At 47.7% G+C, this 27,512-nt stretch overlaps 1 protein-coding gene and 1 long non-coding RNA gene across 4 annotated transcripts in view; one reads left to right on the plus strand and one right to left on the minus strand.

Moving 5' to 3' along the window:
• Nucleotides 1-27,512, minus strand: part of iqsec3a (IQ motif and Sec7 domain ArfGEF 3a) — a 45,802-nt gene that overhangs the window by 4,478 nt on the left and 13,812 nt on the right. For both annotated transcript variants that reach the window (XM_029825616.1, XM_029825617.1), the window contains exons 3-11: nt 14,315-14,936; nt 8,818-10,061; nt 6,172-6,333; nt 4,849-4,971; nt 3,424-3,590; nt 2,493-2,632; nt 1,101-1,226; nt 418-517; nt 182-340 (exon numbers count right to left, since the gene is read on the minus strand). In XM_029825616.1, coding sequence (XP_029681476.1) covers nt 182-340; nt 418-517; nt 1,101-1,226; nt 2,493-2,632; nt 3,424-3,590; nt 4,849-4,971; nt 6,172-6,333; nt 8,818-10,061; nt 14,315-14,936 — 2,843 coding nt within the window. The remainder of the gene's footprint in view (nt 1-181; nt 341-417; nt 518-1,100; nt 1,227-2,492; nt 2,633-3,423; nt 3,591-4,848; nt 4,972-6,171; nt 6,334-8,817; nt 10,062-14,314; nt 14,937-27,512) is intronic.
• Nucleotides 4,862-27,487, plus strand: LOC115246646 (uncharacterized). 2 transcript variants are annotated; one of them, XR_003885749.1, is made up of 4 exons: nt 4,862-5,271; nt 6,735-6,855; nt 22,823-22,943; nt 27,142-27,487. It is a non-coding gene; the product is annotated as an uncharacterized lncRNA (long non-coding RNA). The 2 variants fall into 2 exon arrangements; XR_003885748.1 differs by lacking the exon at nt 27,142-27,487 and having other exon boundaries at nt 22,823-23,303.

Below are 27,512 nucleotides of genomic sequence, written 5' to 3' on the forward strand. Positions count from 1 at the left end.
GGTCTATTTGATGCCCACTCAGGGAAAAAGTCTCTCTGTCTGCGTGAATAAACAGGCATCTCACCCCTGACGCCTGCTTACTTTTAGGATCTCCGGCCTCATCTGCTTCAGTCTGATGGAGAGCAGAGAGGACGCAACATGGGGAGGAAAACCCCACCCTTGGGGGGGGGGGGGTACTCACACTCAATGCGTATCTGCTCCATCTCCGACACCTCCGCAATCGACTCCTTCAGGTCCTCCACGAACTTGAGGAGCTCCTCGGCACTCTGGGCGCAGAAGTTGAACACCTGCTTCTTGTCGGAGCCGAAGGCCGAGACGATGGTGATGCCGTGGGGGTAGTCTGGGGGAAGCAGAGGAAGGCCTTTAGAGGTGGCGTGGGGGGGCGGAGCCACTCAGTGCAGACAGGTGGTGACTTACATTCGTTTTCAAACAGGTGGAACTGCATGCCGAGGAGGCCCATGGCTTTGCAGAAGGTGTACGCCGCCGAGCTCTTCTTCTTCGGACAGAGCTTCAGGATCTGCGAGGACACGCCAGAAGTTAACACGGCGTCCTCTCGCCCTCCTTCACATCCGTCCACCGCCTCCTTTAAGGCCCGTATCGGACGACCTTGCAGATGGAGGGAAAAGACGAAGCACATCCGATGCCCCAACAATGCCGCCGGCCGTAATTTAGCAGGTGATCCGTATTAAAGCCGTACATCACACTGGCACTTTGGAGGCATTTTTTGATGGGGCCAGATATCAAGAGGTGTCCATCACGAGACAATTTGTGCTCCCCTGTCAGGAGGAAACCAGCTGGAATAGATCACGCCGCTCACCGTTTCTCACCTCAACTTTGGAGCGAATGAAGGTCCTATCTGCTGCCGAGTACGCGGCAACACTCTATTTACCACTACCACCATCTATTATTAAGAGAAATGGCCGACGAGTCCCCAGTTATGAAACGACATGAAAGCAAAGAGGGGGAGCTCACAGGCAGAGCGAGGCGATGGTGCATTGCAGCTGTCGCAACTAAAGAAGCCGCTTTGAAGATGCGCCGCAACAGGAGTTCGGCAGACAACTGGACAAACAACATCACAGAGGAGAGTCTTTGCACTCTACCACAATGAGGTCGTTGAAGAGGAAGACTTCTCGCTGGTGCGCCGCCTGCTTTTGGGCCTTGTTGACGTCGGTGACCTCGAAGAGCCGACTGCAGCACACCAACCGTCTGTGAGGGACAGAGAGGACCTGCGAAAGGAGGAAAGCTTTGCCTCAGATGATGTCCGCAGATGGGGATTGGCACCCTTTTAGCTAAATTTGGCCCGTTCCCTTGCAGACCATGAGGGCGCTAGCATGTTAGCGAAACTGGTAGGACGCAAACTTGACTGAATGAATCACGGTCGTCTTTCCGAGCACGTTTGCCTTTGCTTCCTCTGCTCCCTGTGGACTGTTTGCATCGCAGTGACTCCACACAGAGCGTCTGTCTCCTGATGTCTCGTCACTCATCCCTGCGGGGCGCGCAGACCGCCTCCCAGCTGGCTCCAGCCGGTCGGATTTTTCATTACGGCGATGCCAAACGTGGAGACGTTTCCTGGCTTCTCTGACAATCCGGTTAGATCACAGGGAAGCAGCGGAAATCTGAGGTGAGGAGTGTTTTTCTGCATTAAACATTCTCAGGAGCAGCCGATGACGCCTGTGAGCACATCTGGTTTTATATAGATTTGCACCAGTGAGACAGGAATAGTCACTTCCTGTCACAACAATCTGTCATTGTTTGGCCGTGACAACGTTTCTTCTGTCGTCCTGCAGCGAGTCGTCCATCATGAGACACTTAAAGGCACAAGTTATGATGAAAACTGACATCAGAAATCCTTTCAAAGTCAGAGTCAGTGGCAATTAACAGGACAGAACAGAGATTAAACACGTAAAACTAATGAGGAAAGGCGCAATTTAACAGCTTCATTTAGCAAATTTCCCACCAAAAATATGAAGCTTCACAGCAGAACTACACAATAACACGTTAGCTCTTGATTAATCTCCAGAGATTGAAGCTTTAACCCTAAACTGTGTTTTAAATAAAAAGACTCCGATGTTAGCAGTGGCTAATGACCTGTCTCACTGGAGTAATGACCCGCAGCAAAGATCGCACCGCCGATGAGACGTTTAATGGGGAATATATGTGCTGCGCTAATGCTGCTAAAGCTAGGTGATAGTGATAAGGTCCTGAGTGATTGCTCAGAGTTGGTGAAGGCAGTTTGTGCGATCAATCATGGTTTTTCATGTTAGCGGCGGCTTTGAACCCAGCGGGTTCAGGTGACGGTTGTCATGGGGATGGATTTCTAATTGTTTATCCAGCACCACAAACTAGAAAAATAATAGTGAAAGCTCAAATTAGCTCATATAATGACCTATCTATTAGCCACCATGCTAATTTTGTAGTATTAAGTGAGCTTACAGCAATACCAAAACCTCAGTTTTGAGGTAAGAAATGTTCTATTTTTGAAGGTTCCCTACCGACTTCATGCCCACGATGGACTGCTCCACCTTGGAGACGTAGGTGACGTGGTCTTCATTGGAGCGCAGCTCCCTCTGCTGTATTCTCTCGTAGATCCCCACCACCATGTCCCTGGGGATGTCTGCTCCGTCGTCCACCCCTGAAACGGAAACAGGGGCTTCGACTTCAACGCCGCACGGTTGTTTTAATTTCAGATGGCGTGCTTGTCTTAAAGGAACGTGGAGGGACTCTAGCCAGGTTTGCTCACGCCGCCAGCAAATAAAGCTCCTAATCTCCATTAAACTGTTGCCCGGGGTGTGTAACCCAGGGTTGACTAGCAGCTGAGAGGTTAATTATTATGATCTAAGCGGGTTCTCTGTCTGAAACATGTGTAGGTCAAGGTCCAGGTCGGGTCACTTGGTCTCCTTGAATGTTTATTTTTGTTCAAATATCAAAGCAAAACACCGATTTACCTGCATTCCTTGCTAATTATCAAATGCTAAGCGAGAAAATAAACTTTCTTTTTTTCTGCTGAGCTAACAGCTACTAGAGAATTCATTTATGCTGGAGCTAAATTATGCTGTTGGGCTTCTGTGAAACTGACAGGCTGTTTTAGCCGAGTTAATGACTGTTCCAAGGTTCGCAATTACTATTGGTTACTGGTGCGTGGTCGCGTTTCGCCTCGGCTGTTCTCTCTCTCTCTCTCCTTTTTTTTAATCAGCAGGAATGCTCAGAAGGAGAAGGAAAAGTCAGTTAACTTCCCTTGAAAAACAATCCCGGAGAAGCTGACGCTGGAGCGCAGCAATTTCCATAAGATGGGGGGAATTGATTTCCCAGCTTAATTGAATTTAAGGGAAGAGTCTGGATGAATCTATTACAGCGCTACATTGACTCCAGTGTTCCCCGATTGATGGGCGGGTGGATAGAATAAATCCCCCGCCCGTCACTCACCTCTCAGATTGCGTATGAAGTCCTCCAGCAGCATCTTCCTGTCGGGCTTGATGTTGGGGCTGTACATGTCGGTGTTGAGGAGGATGATGGCGAAGGCCAGGATGAAGATGGTGTCCGGGTTGTGGAACTGCTGCACCACGTCGGGGTTGCACATGCAGTAGCGCTGACTGATGGTGACAGATAGCATCTTTACACAGAGTTACGGCTTTAATTTGACTTCTTCGGAAGGTCTCGTGGCGCGATCGGACCATCTCGGACACTCAGGGAGGGGGGAAACCTGACAGGAAGTCGGCACACAGCGAGCGCGCCGGTTGTTTGGCGACATTAATCAGCCTGTTCCACTGGTGCTCCAGTTTGCAGAGCCACTGGGCCGCATGATTGGAAACTACAACTGATTAAAGGCACATAAATCGGTATGTGATTAGCGCCACACCAGAAAGTTTGTAACGTGCTCGGAAACAAACGGTTTCAGGGAGAAATCCCGGATATTAACGCGTTTTATGACCTCACACGGCAAAAGATGGGAGGTTACGCAAGTACTCCCAGGCTTGTTAGCTGACGCGGCACACGGGGACACATTCAGAGAGGGTGAGCTGCACCTCCAAACCAATCCTGACTTTATGGCAGGGTTGCCCGTCATGGCGCCGACGGATACCGAGGACGGATGTGGTCACACGCAGCTGCAGACATGGAATCAAACAGCTGCAGCATTGTTAGCTGCCGTTTTCTCCTTCATTAACACACTGACGCAGCAGATCTTCTTGGCTGCTCCGAGATTTTTTTAGTCCACGTGTGTGTGTGTGTGTGTGTGTGTGTGTGTGTGTGTTTGTGTGTGTGTTTGGAGGCATATCAGAGCCCGGGAGCGATGGGAGACAGGCACAGAGAGGCAGCAGCAGTTACGCAACCCTGGTTATTTATAAATCTTCCTCCCTTTTACCCGTTCTTTCCTTCCTTCCTTTTCATCCCACTTCACATCTCCTCACCCTCCTGACGTCCGAAAGTCACCTTCTGCGCATGCTGACCGCGGCGACGCCCACCATTTCACGAGTGAGGCTGCGACAAACGGTTAGCATGAGCGCGGCTGCAGCTCCTCTGCCAGAAGTCTTTTGGCGGATTTAATGACGTCGGAACAGGAATTAAATTTAGCATCAAGAGCTCAGTGGACACTAAATTTGGGAATGTCGTGCTGCCTCAGCCTAACTTCATTTTTTACTGGAATTATTGGTACTTTTTAAAGTACTTTTGCTAATGAGGTTAAGAGGTTTGCCGAGAAAGGAAGTTGTTTGGGGATTGAGGACTCATCACCAAGTTTTCTGAGCCCAGCTAAGTGATGTTCTGTGTGAGAAGAAGTCCTGGAAAGCTCCTTCCACTCTAAATCCAAAAAGACATGAGACCAATCCGATAAAAATTCAAGTTGCTCCTAACCTGAAGGCCTCGATGAGACGTTCCACCTTCTGGGCTTCTCCCTGGACCCGAATATGGGCCTGGAACTTCCTCAGAGCTTCATCCAGCTCCATGCCGGAGAAGTCCATCTCATCCACGACGCAGCTGTCGATCACAGAATGCAGAGAACACATTTACAAACGTGCACATGCAAACAAACTTCCCCTCCGGGAAGACGGAAAGCTGCAAACAAAGCGAGTTAATGAGGTGAGTGCTGGACTTGTTGGGGTCCAGGGTTTCAGGTCCTGTGGTTCTGTGTTCCTCCTGCAGGGGGCGTGGTGGAGCCAATATCGGCAACAGCTGGTGCTGCAGACAGGCGCACCTGTCGGCGATCTTCATCAGGCCACCTATTTATGGACGGAGCGCTTGTATAGCAGCACCAGGGAGTTTTGGTGTTTCCTCAAGGTAGAGCTGACTCTTGTTGCTAGTTGTTTTTTTGGACCTTGTTGAGAGGCTTTTTCCTGCTTGTTCAATACCATTTTCTTCCCCTCTCACGACCTCTGACCTCATCCCTTCTTGATAAAATCGACTGGCGAGCCTCTCTTAAACTCTCCCAGCTGTCATTCCTTGTTTGCCTAACATCCGATGAGATGCTCTCACTGAAGCCCTCCAACCAGCACCAGCTCTAAAGCTCACAGGGCGACCCACACGCCTCTGCCACATTGATCTGTATACAGAGAAACGAATGTGTACGCTAACGCACACATATGGAATGCCACACCATAGTCCGAGCCGTCGATATGCAGACGTGGGACTGGGAAAGATCCCATTAATCCTGCTTAATGAGTTCACTACATTACCGGTAAACGAGCCCTCCGGGTGCCACATTTCCTAGAACCCAAATCTATAACCACATTTTGGCCTTATTTGAATGGAGACATTTTAACTGTTGCTGTTTACGTCTGTCGAGATGTCTAAAGAAAGAGCGCTGGCTCAGAAGATGACGCAAAGAACACCCCGACGGGAACGTGCAGGCATTAGCAACCTCCTGGCGCGCGCGATTCCGCCTCAATAAATCAGCAGGAGTGATTTTTCGTGTCAGACTGCCATCCCTCACCTGCTCTCACTTTATCGAAAGTGCTCTCACGCGCGTCGCCGCTATCGTGTTGCTTTTCAATATCGCCTCCACTCAGCGTGTAGCTATATGTATGATTGCTCTGGTGGAAAATGGAAGGAAGAATATAGTGTACATGCACCGATAAGCCACCCGCGCTGACTGTATCTGCAGCCTAAAGCCTTAAAAGCATAATCCTGCTGGAGAAAAGAACATTAAGGTCCAAGTTGGCTTCTGCGTGCGCTACTTACTCCAGGACGTCTCTGTTGAAGGGCTTCTTGCTGTTGCCGAGGAACTCTCCGATCATCTGCCGACTCAGGCCCTTCCTCTGCAGCAGGAAGTGGGCCACGCCGATGGGCGTGTCAGGGATGAAGCCTCGAGAGATCAAGAACTGAAGGCCCTTGTCAGGGTTACTGGAACGAGCAAAACATTGGAGTTAGGGTGGATTATGGGCCACAAAAATGGAGCGGGAAAACATGATGCGTTTCGCTTGTGAGCTCGTTAGCTGAAATGTACTTGCGAAACAGCTCTGTCACGCAATGCTATCAGAAATTGCAAACAAGGGCCTTGTGTAGCGCGCGTGTTCATCGGGTGGGGTGAAGAGGGGAGGATAAAGGCCAGGGTGGAGAGGGGAGAGCAGAGATAACAGATGTGTAAGAATCCGAGCATGTGAGAGCGACGAGCGCAGCCCGAAGCATCTGCTGCGGCGGCCTCGGCGAGCTCTCAGCTTCCACATCGCCTGCTCAGGCGGAGGCGAAGCCTCGCCAAGTGAATTTGGCAGATATCAAATCGGCGTTTATTTGTCCAACAACAGATGGATCACACGCGGCGGCGTCCAGGAGTGGATGGTAGGAGGACGCAGGAGAGGAAAGAGATGGATGCATAGCGCAGGAGATGATGTCCCAGAGCTGAGTCGGGACGTGCGGAGCTCCAAGGTCAGGTCAGGGTTGACAGACCTGCTAGCTGCCCGCGCTAAGTGCTGCCATCTATATTGCATGAGATATCTGCGCAAGGAAACCATCCATTTGTCACCTGCTTCTAAGGCTCCCATTCAGAATATAGTATTTACATGTGCAGCCTCTCTTCCTCACGCTTCTTCACTGCATCATAAACGCTCTTATCAGCCTTTTGTTTTATCAGCCCGACAAATGATCTGTGGGGACTGTTTGTTGCCTGCTTCTGCAGATGCGCGGTTGCCTTTCATCACTAACCGCTGAATGATAGCTGGAAGGTGCTGAGTCTATTTTTCCTGAGCGAGAGCGCGAAGAATGCATCAAACTGTTCGACCCTGGGAGGTAGGAATATATGGTTTTAGCTTTTAGCGTCTGGATCTCCAGGTGAGGAGAACATCCTCCGGGTTCTGTCGGACAAGACGCGATGTCCTTTTTTTCTGGCTGCTTCAGCTCCAGCCTCTGTGATGTCCTTGAGTCATCCTCCATCCCATAGCAGAGTCATTGTCATTCAGTCCGCACTCAGGGTGGAAACTTTATCAAGGGATCCATCTGCGTCTCTCTCTCTCTCAACCTTTCCTTCACTCGTCCTGACTCCTGTGGGAGTCTCACTTTCTTTCACACCGGGCTGCTGCAGAGCGTTCATCCAAAACTTCTTCCTCCTCTACCTTTTCCATCTCACCTTCGACCACTCGTAACAACACATCAAGGAAGTTTGAGCCCAAAGCAAACAACCCTGTTTAAGATGCAACGGCTACAACAGCTCAGGTATCAAAGGGAGGAGATGAAGTGGTGGAACTAATAGGCTTCAAGCTCGATTGCCCTCTCTCTCTCTCTCTCTCTCTCTCCCTTGTAACCAAATTATTAAAAATCAGTTTCTTTCAAAGTGTTTGATCTGGCAAATGAAAATATTTGGAAATATCCCTTAAATAGCCTTGTGATCAAGTGCTTTTTTCATCCCCTTAAGTAAACCTAAAAGTGCTATGACCCTCGTTCCAACTTATTTTTTACATCTTTGCACCTCCACAGATCATTGCTTCCCCTCTTGTTTCCGTGGTAATCGGCTTTCCCGCGCTGTGTGTTCACGCACGCTCCAGTGGTCCACATTGGAATTAGAGGGCTGACTTGGCGCGCTATCTTAAAATCATGTGGAGCTGAATTGAGCTCCAAGATAGCGTTCACTTGTTTTAGGGGGATCGAGGGAGTTTATAATAGGAAGAAAAATATGAAGAAAATGAAGAACAATTCAAGCCTCCCCTCAAACATTGATGTCATATATCGTGCAGAAATTGCATTTTGTGATTGCCCTTAAGACCCTCCGCTAAGCAGGGATTGTATATTTTCCTTAACAAAGCAGTTTAGTGAGTTTAGTTGACAAAATTTTTAGCTTAAATGGGTGATTTTCCTTAAACAATAAAAGCATTGTCCCAAGAACAAAACTTGAGTTACTCAAAAGCAACTTAAATCAATAAATGCCGCCCCTGTGGGCTATATCTCTATCATCAATTGTTAATATGCGCTTAGCTAAAGCAGTTAAATTTGATGAACAAGTTTCAGAGGTAGTGCTGAAGCCTCCACCTCATCTGAGAACAGCTATATCCAACCCTTCATGCTCCTCGCGTGGCTTTTATCTTCACTTCCAAATCAGTCTACACACACACAACTTCCTTCTCTGATGTGTCATTCAGAGAGGATAAAAGGAAGCTAAGAGCTAGCTTGGGACTCTGGGTTTCTGTTTGTTCTGGATGCACAAAGGAACCCCGGTGATAGGAAAGTGATTTTTTTTTTACACTCGAGTCCAGAGGGCCACCGTGAAATTCAGGATTTCACACACCCTCACATAAACCCTACAGTGCTTACCGTAGCTTTCAAACCTTTATCGCAGATGAGACGACTTTGCTCGTTTTACGGGCAAAATTTTGCGGTTTGCTAAAAAGGGCCACTTACATGTTGAAGAGGTTGAGGCCGATGCGGTAGAGGCGTTTCCTCATGACATCAGTGGATAGTGTGGGGGATTTACAGCTGGCTGGATTCTCACAGTGATACCGAGGCAGGCTGAGGATCATGGCCTGGAGCGCTTCTTTGGACGAGGCTTCCGATGTGGAGCGGGCTTCCGTGGACGTGCTGCTGCTGCTCATCTGTTCAGAGCTGTTGTCCGGCGTCTCTGAGCTGCATCTCTTGACCCCCAGAGGATCTACAACTGGGGGACTTGACAAAATCGCGTTCTCCGGTGGTGGAGGGCAATGAGGCAGCGACATGGCTGCCGCTGCCTCCTGCTGGGCTTGAATGGCAGCCATGTTGTCTTCAAGGGTTAAGGAAGCCAGCTCCTCTTCCCCCAGATCTTCTTCGCTCGGAGGAGGAGCAGGGAATTCGACATCGTCCTCATCATCGATGTTTGGCTCTGTTGGAGGCGGGGGTTCTTGCGGGGGTGGAGGAGGATCTATAAGTTCAAACGGAACCTCTGCAGGTGGAGGAGGTTGAGCTTGTGATCGGACCGATGCAGGAGTGGTGTTAGTCGTTAATGAAGCGGCAGAAGCAGAGGTGGTGGAGGCTCCCTCCTGTTGAGCGCAGCTGCCGAGGGCGACGGAGGTGGATGACTCCATGACGGAGGACGAAACCCGAATATTCTGGCTGTCAATCTGCACCGTCACGTCCCGGAATGCCATCATCAACTTGCTTGCGCTTTTAGAGAGGTCATTCGGGTCTATAGGGCCTTGAGGAAGTCTTGTTTCTCCTAGACCGCCTCCCTCCACTGCTGCTGCCGCTGTGCTGAAGGAGTCAGCACTGAACTGGTAAGTGCCTCCCTCCTGCAGCGAGCACATGGTCTTCAGGCTCCAGTTGCTCAGCGCGTCGTCTATGGACTTGGCCAGAGACTGGACCTGTTCAGTGAATGAATCTTCCAGGTCGGTGAGGCTGCTACCGACTGTCACGGGCAGCGAAGGAGAGCGCACCAACGGAATGCCGGCCAAGTTACAGCCTTCTGCCAGGGCCCGCTCAGCGGAGAAGCCCTCTGAGTTTTGCACGCGGACCTTGCGCAATGAGATCCGCCGGGGCAGGCGACTCTCAAGCAGCGAGTTGCGGATCTTCTCAAAGTTCTTGCTGAGCTGGTACTGGCGGAAGGCAGTCTGAATCTTGCAGGCGGCGCGGCGGGAGATGAGGTGGCCCCCATATTTGAGTTCTAACATTTCGATCTAAAACAACAGAAAAAGAGAAAAGAGGATAGATTTACGATTCTTGAAATCTGCATATTCATTATAAATGACACACAAAGGAATAAAACCGAGGCTCTGGACATGATTAATCGCCTGATTCTTTCAATTGTTGCTGGTATGCAGAGCAAAAAAAAGGGGGGTATATGTGGTGGGCAGAAAAAAATTATAATTTCAGAAGATGTCATCGCTAAAGGCACCATAAAGGCTGACTCATAGCATCTGTACCCTTCCTTCCTCAGCACTAGAGTTCCTAATCTCTGCGGATTCCACACAGAGGTCCTGCTCACAACTCCAAATTGTCTGAAACTGAAAAGACCATTAATCTTCCCCGACAAAAAAATGTTCAGATTCGGTGGGAAATGGACAGAGAAGTAACATAACCGGCGACATCTTGCGCGGCGGCTCAGGCGCTTTGATGGGGCCCTCTTTGAGTTACCCAGAACAATTGTCATGCTGAAGAGGCAAGAAAGAGCCCTTATCTTCTCTAGTCACTCTGATATCCTTTTCATCCAAACTGTATCAATGGCTATAATTCTGTTTCAGTCCTGGAATGACGCTTTAGAAGAACTTCAGCATCACATCGAGCTCTTTTGGGTCTAAATATACAGTCGACACACACTTTAAAATAGCACGACCTTTAAACAAAGAGGTCTCGGCTACATCCCGGACTGTTATCTTTAAGATGTAGCCTCTCGTCTTGAACCAATGCGTGCTTGTGGATGTGACTTTCAGCCTCAGATCTCCTTTAATGCCCCTACAGTCGCCCAAACACCCTGACACAGTCTCCTGATTTTCTGTAATGCTTTAAGGTTTCGTGATAAGTGGCCGGTTAAACTGTGCTGCTGTCACCAGACTAATGGAATCACACAAAAGCGCTTTAGAAGAATGGACTGACACTGAGAATCCATCTTATCTACTCCATTTATACTTCACTGCAGAGGCTGCGCAAGTTGGACAAAGCGAACATATTAAGGTGGGATCTGGGTGTCATTTTGGGCCGCTGCTTAATCTGCTAATGGCGACTTCTCCATCACTCTTGGCTCCGGCCAAAGGGTCAGACTTGACCTGAATATTCACAGCTTCTTATTCAGGATCTCTCCCCCACTGCGGGGGCTCTGGAAGTGATTAGCCTTATCACCACAGCTGCATCCCCAAAATAAAGCTGGTGCTTTGATCGACCTAATTTCTCGCAAAGGTGTCCCTCAAAGCCAGTTTCCGAACTTCCACCGCAAAGGTGCCCTTCAGAGCGAGGAAGGAGGGCTGAGAGCCGGCAGGGGTAGATTAAATATGGCAGTCGGACTTGTCTGTATCGCCTCCTGCGTGATTCGGGCTGGAGATGATGAATAAAGCATTCAGCACATGTTGCTTTCTTGAGCCTATCTGATAAACGCCACTGATGACCTGGAATTACGGCACGCCATAAGGCTCGATTTGCTGTCATGTGGGTAAAAGATACCGGTAGTCGTATAATCAATTTTTGGAGACATTAGCAGCAAGGCTTTGGCTTTCTATTGAACACGTAAGAGCTGATAAATCCAAAGCTTTGAAAAAGGTTCTTGAGCCGCTGAAATGTGTCAGGACTTTTTGGAGGGAGAACATTTAGGATATTCTGCACCCAGTATCCTACTATTAGGGGGAATTTCTACATGTGTTGGGCCATTTGGTGTTCATACCAGTGCTGTGTAGCCTCCAACAAGGTCTCCATCTCAGTAATCATGACCTGTCTGCACCGTCCTTTCACCAGCCATAGTTGGTAGGAGGATAAAATGACTGAACCCAATCAGTCATGATGGAGCAAAGCGTCAAGGTGGAGGTGGTCTGGGCGGCACACGGCATCAAGGCTTACAGCTGAAGAGCTAAATACACCACCGTGAATAATTTGTGGGGCTGAATGTCGGCGAGATCTCTGGAGCTGGCTCTGCTCCGTTTTAGCGTCACAGTAGTATTTCAACAACGGATGTAAACAATGTGACACGCACGGCTCCGGTAATCCCAGTAAAAATATGAGGCTTGTGGATTTTTAGGAACTTCATTTGGCGATAACGGTAGTTTAGCAGCAGTGCTGCTGGAAAAGCCGATAAAAGTGTCCCGGTTAGGAGATGCGGAAGATAAAGGAGTGACTGACACCGTTGAAAACCTCCTCTGTCAATTCCACGTCCAATCAGCAGGTTAAGTGCCGATGGATTGAGATTATTCCGGAGAAATCGGATCAGCTCTGCGATGCTGCGATCTCTAAATCAGCTTTGACAGGAAGTTTGGCCTCTTGCTGACCTCACGCTCAGTTCAAAATGAGGGGAGGATCAAAGGTGCTAAGCAAGCACAGCTCTGCAGAGCGCAATTGGACATGGATACAGACACCTTTCAATCAATCAAGCGTGAGGTACGTCACCGCCCCACTCTAAAATGTCCAAAAAAATGCACTGCTGAGGACAACTGTGGTGCAAAGCTGTGATTATTAGCCTTCACGCTCATGCGGATCGTCTCGGAGCCCAGAAACATCTGCCCGATTAATTAGAGGATTACATAACAGGAGGAACCAGTGCAAGAACCAGACGAGAGCCGAGGACGCGTGAAAGAGCTGAAGTTGTTGGCTGATGTGTTGTTATTCATGGCCTTGTGATGGTGGAAAATGAGGTGAGGATTGATCAGAATCCTGCGTCTGAGGACTCTTAGATCTAATTCTAGAATAACGGGGATCTTTCATTCAAACCAGGTTGTGTAAAACTGCAAAAATGTTGAACTGCGGTTCAAATTCCTTTTCCCAGAAATCCCGGCCTCACCCCGCAGATCCAATTACAATGACGATGGTCTGTCAATGCATCAAGCTTCACTGCCCCCGACTGTACGACGTGAGATCAATGCCCCTGTCATTGCACATCTCCGGTGGCGTCGGTGTGGAGGCGTCAGGGGCTTTCGGATGTCGGATCGAAAGTGTGAGAGAGGTGGGGACACGTGTAGGAGCCGAGCTTTGATCTTGAAAACAGATATACTGAACGAGAAAATAAAGTCGGAAGGGAGTAAAAATGGAACTGAGTGGGAGGGAAACAGGAACAAACCACATAACTCAAAGTGCGTCACAACAAACCACGTTCCAGTCGTTAAATCTGGTAATTTGGTAATTTCCTTCTTCATTTTATTGAAACAAATATTGAGGACATAGTCCAAATGCCCTGAACGGTGCTACTTTTAAATAGCTTCATCAACGCCATCTCGCACGGTGCCCGGAGGTAGAGCGGCGTAAGCAATGACCCCAGAACAATTGGTAAACAAATCCACTGCATTGATTAAGTGCGGCCAACTGGAGCGCAATTACGGCGACAGTAATCAAAGTCAAGGACCGGAAGGTGGGCAGCAACCTTCGTGTTTCACAAATGAACCACAGATCTATGAAAACTTGGACCAGGGAATTAAAGCAATTCTATAAGCTGTCAGCTAGTGTATGCAGCAACAATCAACACCATAAAGACCACTCAGTTCTGATGGAAAATAAGGCCTCTTCTTGGGGAAAAGTTGCTTTGATCTGACTTCTAGAGAGCTTTGATGTCTTTCATCTTTCGGTCGCTCACTTTCTAGAACCTAAAACTGCTTCCTTCAACCTCCGCAGCCTGATCGAGCCTTACCTTGCCGAAGATCCACGGGTCGAAGAGTGTTGATTAAATTGAGTGTAATGGAAACAGATGGCGAATGTTTGATGGGTCTTGAAATGGAGATGATAACAGAATGCTTTCCAAGCTCCTGACGAACGGCACGACAAGAACACACACACATGAGAACAGGGAGAGACACGTTTGAGACATGGGCACAGAAGCAGCGCGTCAGTTTCAAATCCGCTTAGGACAGCTGTAAAAAGATGAAGGGATCACACTCATTTCACGTGCAAATGGTCAAAGGTCGACATTTATTTTGGCCTGAAGGGGCGGCGTTGAGGGCCAGCTGAATCAAACATCAAGACACCAGAAGATAAATCTTCAACACAGATAAAATCACATTGGTGATGATGACGATGACGTTGATGATGGTGATGGTGATGATGATGATAAATGGGATCATGAAGAAAAGGAAGCTTGTCATTAGTTTGTACAGTTCACAGGGGGTCCAGAAGCACCAACAGAGATTAATATGACAGATTTTTTTTTTAAATCCAAAAAATTGCTTCAGCTTTTACCCCAAAGCCCCAACAAGTTGTCACACATCAATCCTCACCCCCTCCCACCCACCCGACACCACCCTACCTGCTTGTTTTTGAGGTCAAGCGAGAGCTCATAGTCGGAGGTGGCAGAATGGGAACCGGCGCCGTTGCGCTGCACCCTCAAAGGTGAGGCCGTGTGATGCAGGCTGGCTCTCCTCCCTGTCCCACCTCCTTTAGCTCCTCCCCCTTCCTCCTCCTCCTCCTCCTCCTCCTGCGATGCCTCCTCCGGCAGTCTGGCCCGTGCAGCCTCCTCCTCTTCTTCTCTATTGGTTTCCATTTGTTCACCCAACTTGTGCTGGTCTTCTTCGCAAGGTGATTCAGGGAACTCCACGTCCGCTCCCTCGCTTGGAACCTCGGCCTGTGGCTCGGGGGGAGGCTCCCATTCGGGTGGAGGCTCTTGATCTGGTTCAGGCGGAGACTCGGGTTCGGGTTGAGGATCAGGTTCGGGTTGAGGCTCAGGCTCTGGTGGAGGCTGAGGTTCTGGCTCAGGTTTGGTTTCAGGCGGCTGAGTCTGTGGTTGGGGCTCCGACTGCGGCTCCGGCGACGCAGTCTGTGGCTCTTCCTCCTGTTGCTCTGGCTGTGGTTGTAAGTCCACCTCACTCTGCAGCTTCCCCTCTCCTCCCTTCCCTTCCTCCCCCAAAGACGAGTCTGGAGGAATGTCATCGCTGCAGAAAGGGGGAGAAAATGCAGAGTGAGGGTTCTGCTGCATCCGCGGGGAGCTCTGACCCCTGACCTCTTCTCCAGGCTGCCTGGTTTAGTTGATGTTTTTGGGTAAGAGGGTGCTGCGTGAGCTCACTTTTGGCTCTTTCTCACTGCATGGTACTCTCTGGTCTCACCTCGACTGTCATAGAAATTTTAGTTCCTGGTACCAAGCAACAGGAACTTGTTCAGTACCACATCAGACTTAGGTGAAATAAAGTCCTGCAGAGTCCGGATTGGTTTTAATAGTGTCGGTTTGGCATCAGGCATCAGAGAAAAATAAAATACATGCGGGATTGTAATGCATCATTAGCCAAATATTACAGTATACAATAGTATCATGAGCATTTAGTTTCTTCCAAAACAACATTAAATTTGTTAGCATTAGCATAGGTCGCTTGTGATTCGAGCACCTCACTATTAAAACAGAGGTGTGGAGGCATTTTTGGCAGCTATTTACAGTAAATCCTAAATCCCTTCAGTTCCTGATTATGGAAAAGAAGGAGCCCAACAATGCTACAGTCCAAGCTAATGGCTAGCTAGCCTACCCTCTCGCATGGCCTTTAACCTAAACTCATCTGGACACTAGTCCTCCTGGAACATTTTCTTCACCCTCTCATTCCCGCCAATGAGAGTGCTGTCACACCCAGCTACTCTGGAACCACCCGTTACTGTTCACTAGCACATCTGACGCGAGTTGGGCAGGTACCATGCAGTGGAAACGTGTACACAGATAACAATTGTGCCTGTCAGTCTGTCTGCGTCTCCGCCCTGACAGACAACCAAGCCAGGACTGAAAAACTGCAGAATCACCGCAGTTTGTGAGGTTAAAAAGAGATCAAAATTATATTGATTTCAAGCTGTCTTTGCCCGACATAATGTGGAAAAAAAAATTGACAACCAGTATAGACACACACGCACACACACACACACGGCGGACAATCATGCAGCTGGTGTCTCAGTTGGACTTTGTGAACTTGTGCATGTGCAGAAAGTTGCCTGTGTCATGTCTGATTAGTGCAGGAGGTGGTGTGTAAAATACAAATGGGAATTTTCTGATTTCTCCTGCATGTGTGGTGTACGCATCCGATCCCCTCCACCTCCCCCCACATGAGCATGGTCCCACTCAAGGTTTCTTCCTGTTAAACGACAGTTTTTCCTTGCCACTGTGGCTTGTTTGGTGGTCAGGATTTTGAGTTGCTGTCAAGCCCAAAGAGACAATTTTGTAAATAAAGTTGAACTGAAAGTTGAATCATAAAGCCTGGCCACGGTTGCCACGGTGACGCCAGGCTCGACCCAGGAGCACAATCCTCCTGAGACAGAGGCTTGAGACAACGAAGGCTGCAAAAAGATTTTATTTGAGAAATGTTACCTCTGGAAGACATTTTATTGAGATCTGTGACTAAATCTGAACATCCAGCTGTTTTTGTGACTGCGCAGACCTAAAGGGGCTGTTAAACGCAGGCGGCAGCGTTGGCGCCACGTCTGCAGGGCGTTGCGATAGTGCCGAGCTGCTCCTTTGTGCAGGAGGTGTGAGAAGAATTATTGTTGTTATTACTATTATCGTTTCAATGCTATAGTAAGTATAGTAAGTATAGTAAGTAGATTTAGAATGTTTAATCAAAAAGAATGTATGAGTGTTTGACTCAAGTATTGTAGCTGTTATGTTCCCAGCACTGGGAGTTGAGAGAGGAAGCTTGAACTGCTCGTCAGCTCTCCCTTGCAAGGCCACCTGTTGTCTGTGTGGTTGATCTGAGTCTAGTAAACGAACAGCGCGGGTGACCAAACATCACCCTCACAAAAATTGGTCCTTCGAGCCGGATCCCAAGACCTGGAGAGGAGCGCCGTGGGACGACCGAACGCCGAAGTCTGTGCACAGCCGGAGTCAAAAGGACGTCCGAAGTGAAAGACCTTTCATCACGAGTTGACGGAAGGCCGGTCTTCGTCCCTCCCAGGGCGACCATCTCCAGTGACGGGAGGAAGGCACTAAAACAACTCAGAGAGAAACCATAGCGACAACGGAGTGAGTATAAGACACAAAAAGCGCTACACAGAAAATACCGCGGTATTGCCTGCCTGGTCATCGGGAGAGAAGCAGAGGCAAGATACACCCGCCTCCTCGGAGGTAGAAGCCTGGTGTATACTCTCCTGATCGAGAACGATTGACTATAAGGCCACGGCAGGGGGGCTGAACTAGATATCCTGTATGGATTGAGGGTTGTTCAGTCGGGAGATCAGGCGTCTCCATTCAAATACATAAAAACTGATAAATAAAGTGCAAACATGGGCAACCAACATTCCACAAAAGGTGCTGAATTCAAAAACCCAGCATCATGTAAACACATGGAAGACAAATATCCAGGTTCATGCTCATATGTTCAGCTGTGGATGACTAAGTTCGATTGGGATGGTAACTTAGACAGGCCAGGCAATATTATAAAATTAAAAGAAGTTACCATACTGAAACCCAGCAAGTCCTCATGTGCGTTAATGGCAAGAAATGGGGCACTGTTAGAGGAGATTGGGTCCCAGTGGATCCAGCCACTCAACAACCATGGCAGCCTAACAGCCAAGAACTAAATGACAGACTTGACAGACTGTACGAGCGCATGCGAACTGTTTTTACCAGACGAGCTGACTACAGCGCCATTACGGCCACAAGACAAAAGACTGACGAAAGTTTTGAAGACTATAGCATGAGAATGAAAGATGTGTTCCGGAAAAATAGTGGAATTCCGTATGCGGAAGAACCAGAAGGTCCCTACCAACAGCAGTTAAAGCAAGCTATACATGGGGGATCAAAATCAGAGATAAAAACCATGGGTAGAGAGACAATTAGTTGATTTCGGAACTAGTAACCTAAACCGCTATGAACAACATGCTATGCATGCTGAAAGACAATGCCAAAAAAGTAAGAACCAATCAACAGGCATGTTTTTCAATGCCAACCCTCTCCCAAGCCGAGGCCGCGGACGTGGGCGAGGCCGAGGTGGAAGGGGAGGAGGAGGCAATTCCCGTGAAAAAGATCAGTGTCATTATTGTAAAAATTATGGACACTGGGAACGTGATTGCAGAAAGAAACAACGTGACCAGGGATACAATAGAGGACAGCAGCAAGGTTCTAATCCACCTCAGCTATGACTAGAACCGGAAAAAGATGTCACAAAAATTAAAACAAATCAGGGCACAAAATTTGACCAATTTGAAAAAGATGACTTAGAAGATGTTTTAGACTTAGAAACCATCTTCCTGTTTGCTGAAGGCAAACCAGAAATACAACTGACTGTGTTAGGCAATTCTTTAACATTCTTAGTAGACACGGGTGCAGGTAAATCAGTAATTAGAGATCCAATAGCCCTGGCACCAACTTCTACACAGATTTTTGTGAGATCAGCAAATGGTCTCATAACCAAAGAAAGAATGTCAGTTCCTGTAGATGTTTGTGACCCTGTGAGTGGAATCACACTTAAAGCTCCTTTCGTGATCTCCACCACATGTCCCGTAAATCTGTTAGGAAGAGATCTTATCTCTCAGCTTCAGTTGATGATTCGTACCACAGCCGAAGGGATGTGGTCTGTAGATAGAATGGTTAATCTGTGGGTAAGAGAAGCAGATGATGTCATTCTTAGGACTAGTGAATTTTTGCAGATCATGGATCTTAGATTATGCGAAAATAACTGCCCCTTTACAAGCATTGATGTATGATAATCCCTTAGCAATGACTGATGTGTTAACATGGACCCCTGAAGCTGAAGAAGCATTTACACACACAAAGCAGGCCCTTGTAGGTGCTGGAGTGTTAAAGCTGCCAGACTATCAGAAGCCTTTTGAGCAGGTCGTAGATTGCAAAGGTAATTTTATGACTTCAGTTTTGTTGCAAAAACACGGAGATAAGAGGCAGCCAGTGGCCTACTACTCCCACAAGCTAGATCCCGTAGTTTGTGCACTCCCACCATGCGTTAAAGCAGTGGTGGCAGCATCTGAGGCAGTAAAAGCCTCCGCAGGAGTGGTGCTATATCATGAGCTAACTTTGCTAGTTCCACATGCAGTGTCAATACTGCTGCTACAAAGTAAGATAGCATTCCTGTCGCCCGCACGTCATCTTTCCTGCATGGCAGTGTTGCTGTCTCAGCCGAATCTGACGATTCGACGCTGTACGACCTTAAACCCAGCGACGCTGCTACCCACCGCAGAAGAGGGACACCAGCACAACTGCTTGGATGAGGTCTCCACCAAGGTCCTGCCGCGACCAGATCTCAGTGATGTCGCGTTGACTACAGGACAGACACTATTTGTGGATGGATCATCGAGAAAGGATGACTGTGGACGCACTAGAACTGCCTATGCAGTAGTCACAGCAACCGAGGTGGTGGAGGCGAAACCACTTCCCTCCTCCTATTCTGCTCAAGCTGCAGAACTCGTCGCACTCACACGTGCCTGTGAACTAAGCAAAGGACAAGATGTTACCATTTATACAGATAGTCAATATGCTTTTTCCACGCTGTTTGTGTTTGCTCAACAATGGAATTTAAGAGGGATGAAAACGTCGACGGCAAACCGGTCATGCATGCAGAACTGTTAAAAAAGTTATTGGCAGCAGTACAGCAGCCACGCAAAATAGCTGTATGTAAATGCGCTGCACACACTAAGAACACAGACGCAGTCTCACAAGGCAATGCCTTTGCTGACAGAGCCGCAAAGGCTGCAGCAAATAACAACACACTTCTTGATAATGAGGAATCATTTACCTTAGAACCTGCAGATAATGATATTCTAAAAGAAATGCAACAAAGTGCTCCAGAAAAAGAAAAGGCCACGTGGAAGAAGCGAGGAGCCAAACTGGATGATAAAGGACTATTAACCATAGGAAACAAGCCAATCCTTCCCCGGAATATGCATAAATGGGCAGCATTAGTGAGCCATGGGCCATGCCATGTCTCAACAGGAGGGATGGTACAGATGGTTAATGAACATTATTATACTATAGGATTTCATACATACTCAAAAAATTTTTGTTCACAATGTGCTATTTGTGTAAAACACAGCCCACAGGGAGCCCTTAAGGCCCCTGCAGGCACTACACCGTTACCAAATCATCCATTTCACACAGTTTTTCTAGATTTTATTCAGCTAACACCATGTGAAGGTAAACAATATTGTCTAGTAGTGTTAGATGGATTTACTAGGTGGGTAGAAATTTTCCCCACAGCAAAAGCAGATGCACTGACAGTAGCAAAAGTTTTATGTAGAGAAATCATTCCCAGGTTTGGCATCCCGAAGGTCATCTGGAGCGACAATGGAAGCCATTTTGTAAATGAGATAGTGAAAACTGTAGGAGTAACTTTGGACATTGATTTGAAGAATCACTGCGCATACCACCCTCAGAGTGCAGGGTTGGTTGAAAGAGTCAACGGTACTATTAAGAACAGACTGAAGAAATGTATGGACGAGACAGGAAAGAACTGGATGTTTTGTCTCGACCTGGTGAAATTATGGATGCACATAACACCACACAAGAAAACAGGCATCACACCCTTTGAAGCATTATATGGGCGGCCTTATTGCCTACCATACTTTGCAACAACAAATGAGCTAAAACATGTTGAGGAAACAATAGCAGATTATCTGAAAAAAGTGTTACTCAACCGATGTGTGAATACTGTAAATGTTCTGCCTAGTCCTGTGTCTTCCACAGATTCCACCCCCCAGGAACCCATTCAACCGGGCGACTACGTGTGGGTGAAGAAGTTTGTGCGGAAGAGGTGGAACACGCCTAGATGGGAAGGTCCTTATCAAGTACAGCTGACCACAAAGACTGCAGTTCGAGTGGACGGAAAACTGTCGTGGATACACCTTTCCCATTGTAAGAAACAGAAAATTCTTCCAGGTGAAGGCGAGGGAGCAGTGGCGGACTCTCCGTAAACGGCTGACGGCCTGTATAGGTCCAGCAACGGCTGAACCCCGTCGGAACCTGTGAAGAGGATCTAAAAGGAAATGAAGTTGTTCTTCCTAATTGTGGTGAGTGCTGTGACGGCAGGACTTGTGGGTTTTGGTCTTTGGAACTTCCGACAGGAGGGAGGTAATCAGGGACAGAAAGATGCTCTGAGACAGGATGAGAGCTACGCGCGCGCTAAACGCACCGCAGTTAGCCATTTAGAACATTCATGGTTAGAACAAAATCCAGAGTCCTCACACACTTACAGTTTGAATACATGGTGGCGCTATGCTACTTTCACAGCTTGGACACAGAATCATTCAACACAGAGGTGTCCAGAAGGTTATAACTGTACATGTAACTATCCCGCTTTCGCGCCAGGAGACAAAGGCACGCAATTAGTGAATAAGGGATGGTGGTTATGTGGACACAATGCCTATGCAGACCTACCAGCGAACTGGTCAGGAGTGTGTGCTCCAGTACATCTCAAGGATCACACAGTCATAATTTATGCTGCTAATGCTAGATCTGCACCACAGTTGCGTTCCAGGAGAGATTTGAATGACGAGTTCAAACCACATGACTCAGTGTGGGGCACAGATGTACCACGAGAGTTTAAGCATTGGCCAACCGGAAATAAAGTGATCATGACTCTCTTTCCGTGGCTAGGAATAGGAAAGAACATATTGAGATTGGAAACAGTTGATTACAGGTTGAAAGTATTTACTAATTTGACAAAAGTTGCTCTCACAGGAGTCAAGGAAGAAATGACAGCGCTAAGACTGATGACCATGCAGAATAGGATGGCCTTAGATCTCATAACGGCCCCCCAGGGAGGAGTGTGTGCAATGGTAGGAGATTACTGTTGTACGTTCATCCCAGAGAATGATGCGGACGGTCACCTGATAGATAGCGCATTGAAAAATTTAACTAAACTACAGAGAGCTATGATTGATGATGGTAGTCCCCCACCAGACTGGCTTACAGGAATGTTATCAAAGTGGAGGGAACTGTTGTTCAAGATAGGAATGATGATAGGGATAGTGCTGCTAGTATTAGCCATACTAGCTTGCTGTGTAGTACCTCTTGTTCGGGGTTGCATTGGCCGGCTCGTGGGATCAGCTGTTACTAGTACTTTGCTGCAGGTGGAAGAACAATCTCTACTGGACAACGATGAAGAGGAATCAGAAGAAGAATGGACAAATGTGATGCAAGATGTAAATGAAATGTTTAAGATGTCTTAAGCTGTACACATGTTGAACTCTGAGTGTAAGAAATGTGTTTCTAGGAAAATGACGTAATGCATTTAAATTTCATGAAATGAAATGATGTAATACTGACAATGAGAATCTAGACGCATTTAACGATAAACAGGAGGGAAATGTGAGAAGAATTATTGTTGTTATTACTATTATCGTTTCAATGCTATAGTAAGTATAGTAAGTATAGTAAGTAGATTTAGAATGTTTAATCAAAAAGAATGTATGAGTGTTTGACTCAAGTATTGTAGCTGTTATGTTCCCAGCACTGGGAGTTGAGAGAGGAAGCTTGAACTGCTCGTCAGCTCTCCCTTGCAAGGCCACCTGTTGTCTGTGTGGTTGATCTGAGTCTAGTAAACGAACAGCGCGGGTGACCAAACATCACCCTCACAGAGGTTCGCTCCTCGTCTCCACCACGCACGACAGCATCAGGAGTATCTTTAGCGAGAATGTGACTGCATCAAATATAGAGCTGGTGTGAGGGATGAATAATGAACGAGATATAAAGTCTGCTGCTTCATCGTGGGGGTTTTTTTGGGGGGGGGGGGGGGGACAGATCCATCTCAAGGAAAGGAACTGGAGCGTAGCATGCCACCCCTGCTCCTGAGGGTGTGACTGACTGTCTGGAATTTGAATGCTCCCTTTGTTGTTGTTGCAGGTCTAACAGGATAGTCGACACACGTGCACCTCGTCAGGCTCCAGCTCTGCCATCCCAAAGAGTTCCTCTACGATGAGATGGGGCCTCCACTGTCTTTCATCTGGAGTGTAATACCACTGAGGTAGCGTCTCAGGCTACGCTGCTAACAGGTTTACACTGTAGTGTGGATACAAGTGTGCCTGGAGAGCCAGTGAGAAGGCCAGCAGAGACAGCTGTACATTTTTGTATGGGTCATTTCTGCAAATGCAGATTTTATTTGAATTTCCAGACTCTTTTTCTGCAAATTCACTGCTCAACATTACCCTGGAAGAACATCGGAAGTTAGCAGACAGGCAGGAACAAACGTCAACAAAGCTGAACTCTTTTTTGTGCCATCAACTGACTGATGAAAAGTAATTTCTCAGCTTTTAAAATGGATACAGGCGTGATATTTTGTCCGTTTCCTCACATTTAGAACAAATGCAGTCTGCCCTTTTGGTGACCAAAATGTTATCTCAAGAAAATAACTCATAATTCACCTTTGTAAGCATTTAAAAAAAAGCCAAAAGATCATCTAGCAGATCAAACAAAACAGAAAAAGGATAAATGATATCTATATTAAATAGCAAGCATGCTTGGAGGCAGTCCACATTCAAGACTTCAGTATTCTTTGGATTACTGAAGCTAGCAAAAGAGGCCTTTTCAGCAAAAAGGCGACTGAACATTCTCATTAGTCAAACACAGCTAGCTGAGCAAAGCTACTCTCCTTTCTTTTCTTTTCTAACGTATTCATCTCGTGGGGGAAGCGTTGCAGAGCCCCAGCGCTGATTACAGCATCTGTTGCACTGTGAGGCCTTTAAAGGTGATGACACCCCGACAGGAAGACCACCCCAATTATGCAGGTGGTTCTCTGATGATTCCCCCGCGTGGGCTGCTTCGACTTTCATTAACCTTGATTACGGGCCTTTTTTTTTTTTTTTTTGCTGCGTCAACATCATTGCTGCTGATGGTGCGCGGCAGCAGGGGAGGTGAGATAACGGCCTGCGTGGACGGTGGGGTTCACCGGGTCTATCCTCCGATGGGCTGCAGCCCAAGAGTTGCTGAAGAGGGCATTATGTGAAGAAACCCACATCAGCAAACAAACTCCTGCTCTTATCGCCTTCTCTTCCAGACAGCCGGGGAAATACTTGCAGCTAATCTCGCTTCCTCTATAATACGCCGCTCAAATCAGAATCAGCGCTGCCCATCCCCCGCATCCTACCAGATCTGTTGCCTCTCTTGCTCCAACAGAATTGCGCTCATTTGCATGAATTTGCTAAATGCACGATCCAATTCTGTTTCATCACAATGGCTTCTTGGGGATCACGGCAGAACGCGGTCCCGCCACTTCCCGCCACGGCGTTGAGCAATTCCCCTTAACGAGCGTCGCCGGCTGAGACGTGTTCTGAAAAAAGCTGCCCAGCTGCCCCAAATTAGCGCCGAGCTGCTTGTATCGCAGGGTCAGTTTGGCTTTCCCAGTTTCAGCGATGACAGAAACGTGTTGCGTTTGCCAGCTTCTCTGTCCTCTGGCGTCCCTCATTAGCCCTCAAACTTCCACCCTGGAGATGGTTTATTGGGATTTTTTCCCTCTCGTCATAGTTATCTTTAGTGTGGTCAGGACAGGCAAGGTCATTAATATGGTTTATTAGTCCTATTTAGAGCACTGATCTAAGAAATATAAGAAAATGGAATAAACCCATTCCTTTGTCACGGTTTCATGGTTAAATGTGTGTTTGAGGTACACGGGTAGATAGCCAGGAAACGCTGCTCAGTCCGCCGCAAGAAATTCACCTTGAGCAGTCATGCGGTGATGCATGGTGGGCGGATGGCGATCAATCCCGACGCGATGGATCGCTTGTGGAGATGCTAATCAATACGGAGCTCACTCGGGGGGCAGATGACGAGCGGCATTTAGCCAAAGACGCCCGTGGAATCTTGAAAGGCACGTTTGGGCTTCTGTATTTTTTACACGCAGCCTTTTTTCAGCGGCCTAAAAAGCGTTGGAATCAGCTCCATTATGGGAGCGGACCCTCGCCCTGGAGGGCCCTGAAGGTGCCATCGATTTGCGCATGCATCATGCAGACGTATAGACACAGGGCGCTATAACCTGGGGGGCGCACGCGTGGACGCGGCGAAATGTCTTTTCAGCAACATCAGAGCATAAAAACAGGTTGAGCTCGTGAAATATGCAAGACAGCACTTCAGATTGGATCTCCCCAGGTCGTTTGTAAAAGGATAAAAGAGAGCGGGCGGGGGAGGGGAGGCTACTGTAGATTTATGGTTCATGTACACACAGATGCATGCTGGGACCACCAGCCCACGCTGCCGACGACTCCAAAGGAGATCTCTTATAAAGGCCCATGAATATTTATAAAGAATTAAATTTTTATCCACATATAAGCCCAGCGCGCTGACAGGAGAAGGACGGACCAAAAAAAAGGCGACGGGCGTCATCGTTTCTCGTCCGTGGGCCCAAATCCAGCTGACGTCACGCCTAATTGCTGTCAGAGCGTTTCCCGACGCTGTGATGTGATGCACGGTGGCATCATGTTGGCGAATCAAGCTTGACTAGAAGCTAATTTACATCCTTTAGGACCAGAGCAGGACACGTGGTCGCTGGATTAGCAGCTCTCTAAAGCGTGCCGTTGCTTTTTTCAGCTTCTTTGCGGGAAAAAGAGAAAAAACAACCTGCTGGAGTCCAATAAACAAAGCAATCAAAGCCTCTCGTACGATATCACCGGCTAATTGCCTATTATGAGTCCCGTCAGGGGGGAAATAAGTGGAAACAATGTTTCTCTCCCTCTCTCATATTTGAAAAATGTCCTCAGGCTGCTTCCTCATGTGCGGGTGTCATCTATAAAATAAACTCCTTGTGAAATGTGACATCACAGCTCAGCCGGCGGAGCGTCGGAGGTATTCGATCCGCCGCGCGGCGTCCTGATCAAAGCGCAGGTTGTCGTCGCCTCAGCAAAGCCAGCAATGAGACAAAACACCCGGGATTGTCCGACGAGAACGGCAAAGCGGAGATCTTTCAGCGCAGAAACAAGAGGAGAGTCGGCTTCGTTTCAGACTTAACTGGGATCAGTTACTGCAGGCACAGCGATCGGGGCCTTCGGGCTTCCATGATTTTTTATTGGCGATATTTGCAACTGAATTAGAGCCCGTCCTGCATTTAAAGTCTCAAAGTTACATAATTCCGATATCCCGCTGCCACCGAGACTGGCTTAAATGTTTTCAGAGGCCACGTTCCTGCAGATTGAATCCTGGGGGGGGGCTTTAGGAAGTTGGGGATGCGAGCTGAATATCAAGGAGGGTCGGACCTGATAAGGAAGTTCTACCACACACATTTAAAGAGGCTTTAATTGCTGATGAAACACCTGTTTGTGAGCTCTCACACGGCAAATTAACATTGGGGCTGTTTAAAAGGAGGGAGAACACACACACACACCTTCTGATATTTCAATCTTTGTGGGGAATTTCAGACCCTTTTCTTGTAGAATAAGTACTTTTGGTACTCAATATGTAACAAATACAGACACACGCACTTTCTGGGGAGTTCTTTGCCATCATCTTCATGTGCTAATTGAGGAGTTTAGAGGCTGTTCTTCATGTGACAGATTGCTGGTCACATGACCAGTGGCAGCTGTTTGGTTCTTCTTTGGTTCTTCTAAGACCGTCAACAGCTCCCAGTTGTGATGAGCTGTCATTGACGGATACATTCCCAGTAGAACAACTGGATGAGCTGTCTAAGTTATAGGCAGAACATAAATCTGCTTCGTCACCATCAAAACATCCAAAACTTTGGGGGTTTTTTCACCTCCAATTCACAGAAATTACATAGAAAATTCCATTTTCTGGAATTTGTCAAGTTCAGGCTTGGTGCAACACCATTTGTTCTGCGACAGGTTCTCGGTTTCCTGTCACCCTTCACACACCCGTGAAGTCCAAATTGGTCTCTTCTGGAAGAATAACAAAGAGGTTTTGCTCTCTTTCATTTGTTCGACACCCAAAATAAAGCAGAGCCAGAACCGGGAGGTGGCCTCCATCCCCTCTCCCGACGAATTTCCTTTAGACCTGAGTGGAACGTTAAAGGTTCTCCTCCAGCATGGAAGAACCTTCATGTCTAAACTGACCAGACTGTCTAAAGAAGATCTGCGTAAAAAGGTTCTTTGACTTGCAAGTGACGCACCTTTTCTAAAATAGTCTTTAGACAGGGGTGAATTTAAAACCACTTAGCTCTCGAATGCCAACAGACGTTTCTAAATCATTGACTAATCATTTCTTTTGTCATTGCCACATAGTTCTGGGCAGCAGCGGAGTGAATTGTGGGTTCTATTTTCCCTAACGGAGCAACGCTGGGACTTTTTCTCCGCCCAGCCCCTCTTGAAAGGAAGGCCGAGGCGCTGACACAGCCTGACATGGCTGCTACAATGACTCATCACAAAAAATAGAGAGAACTCAGAGCTGAAGTCACGGCCATGACTCCACAGAAGAGCCTGACGAAGAACAATGTTCTCTTTCATCAACGTTCATCACAAAAGGCTAATTTTCACTCTTAGCCATTAGCTTCTGGCTGCTACAGGACGCTTAATTAAATGTACAGTATCTCCGGCTAGCTCATTAAATTACCCCGTCTTTGTTGATTGTGTGATCTAAACTTTAACCAGGCTTT

Source organism: Takifugu rubripes, chromosome 18 (genome assembly GCF_901000725.2).
Source record: "Takifugu rubripes chromosome 18, fTakRub1.2, whole genome shotgun sequence".
NCBI lineage: Eukaryota > Metazoa > Chordata > Actinopteri > Tetraodontiformes > Tetraodontidae > Takifugu > Takifugu rubripes.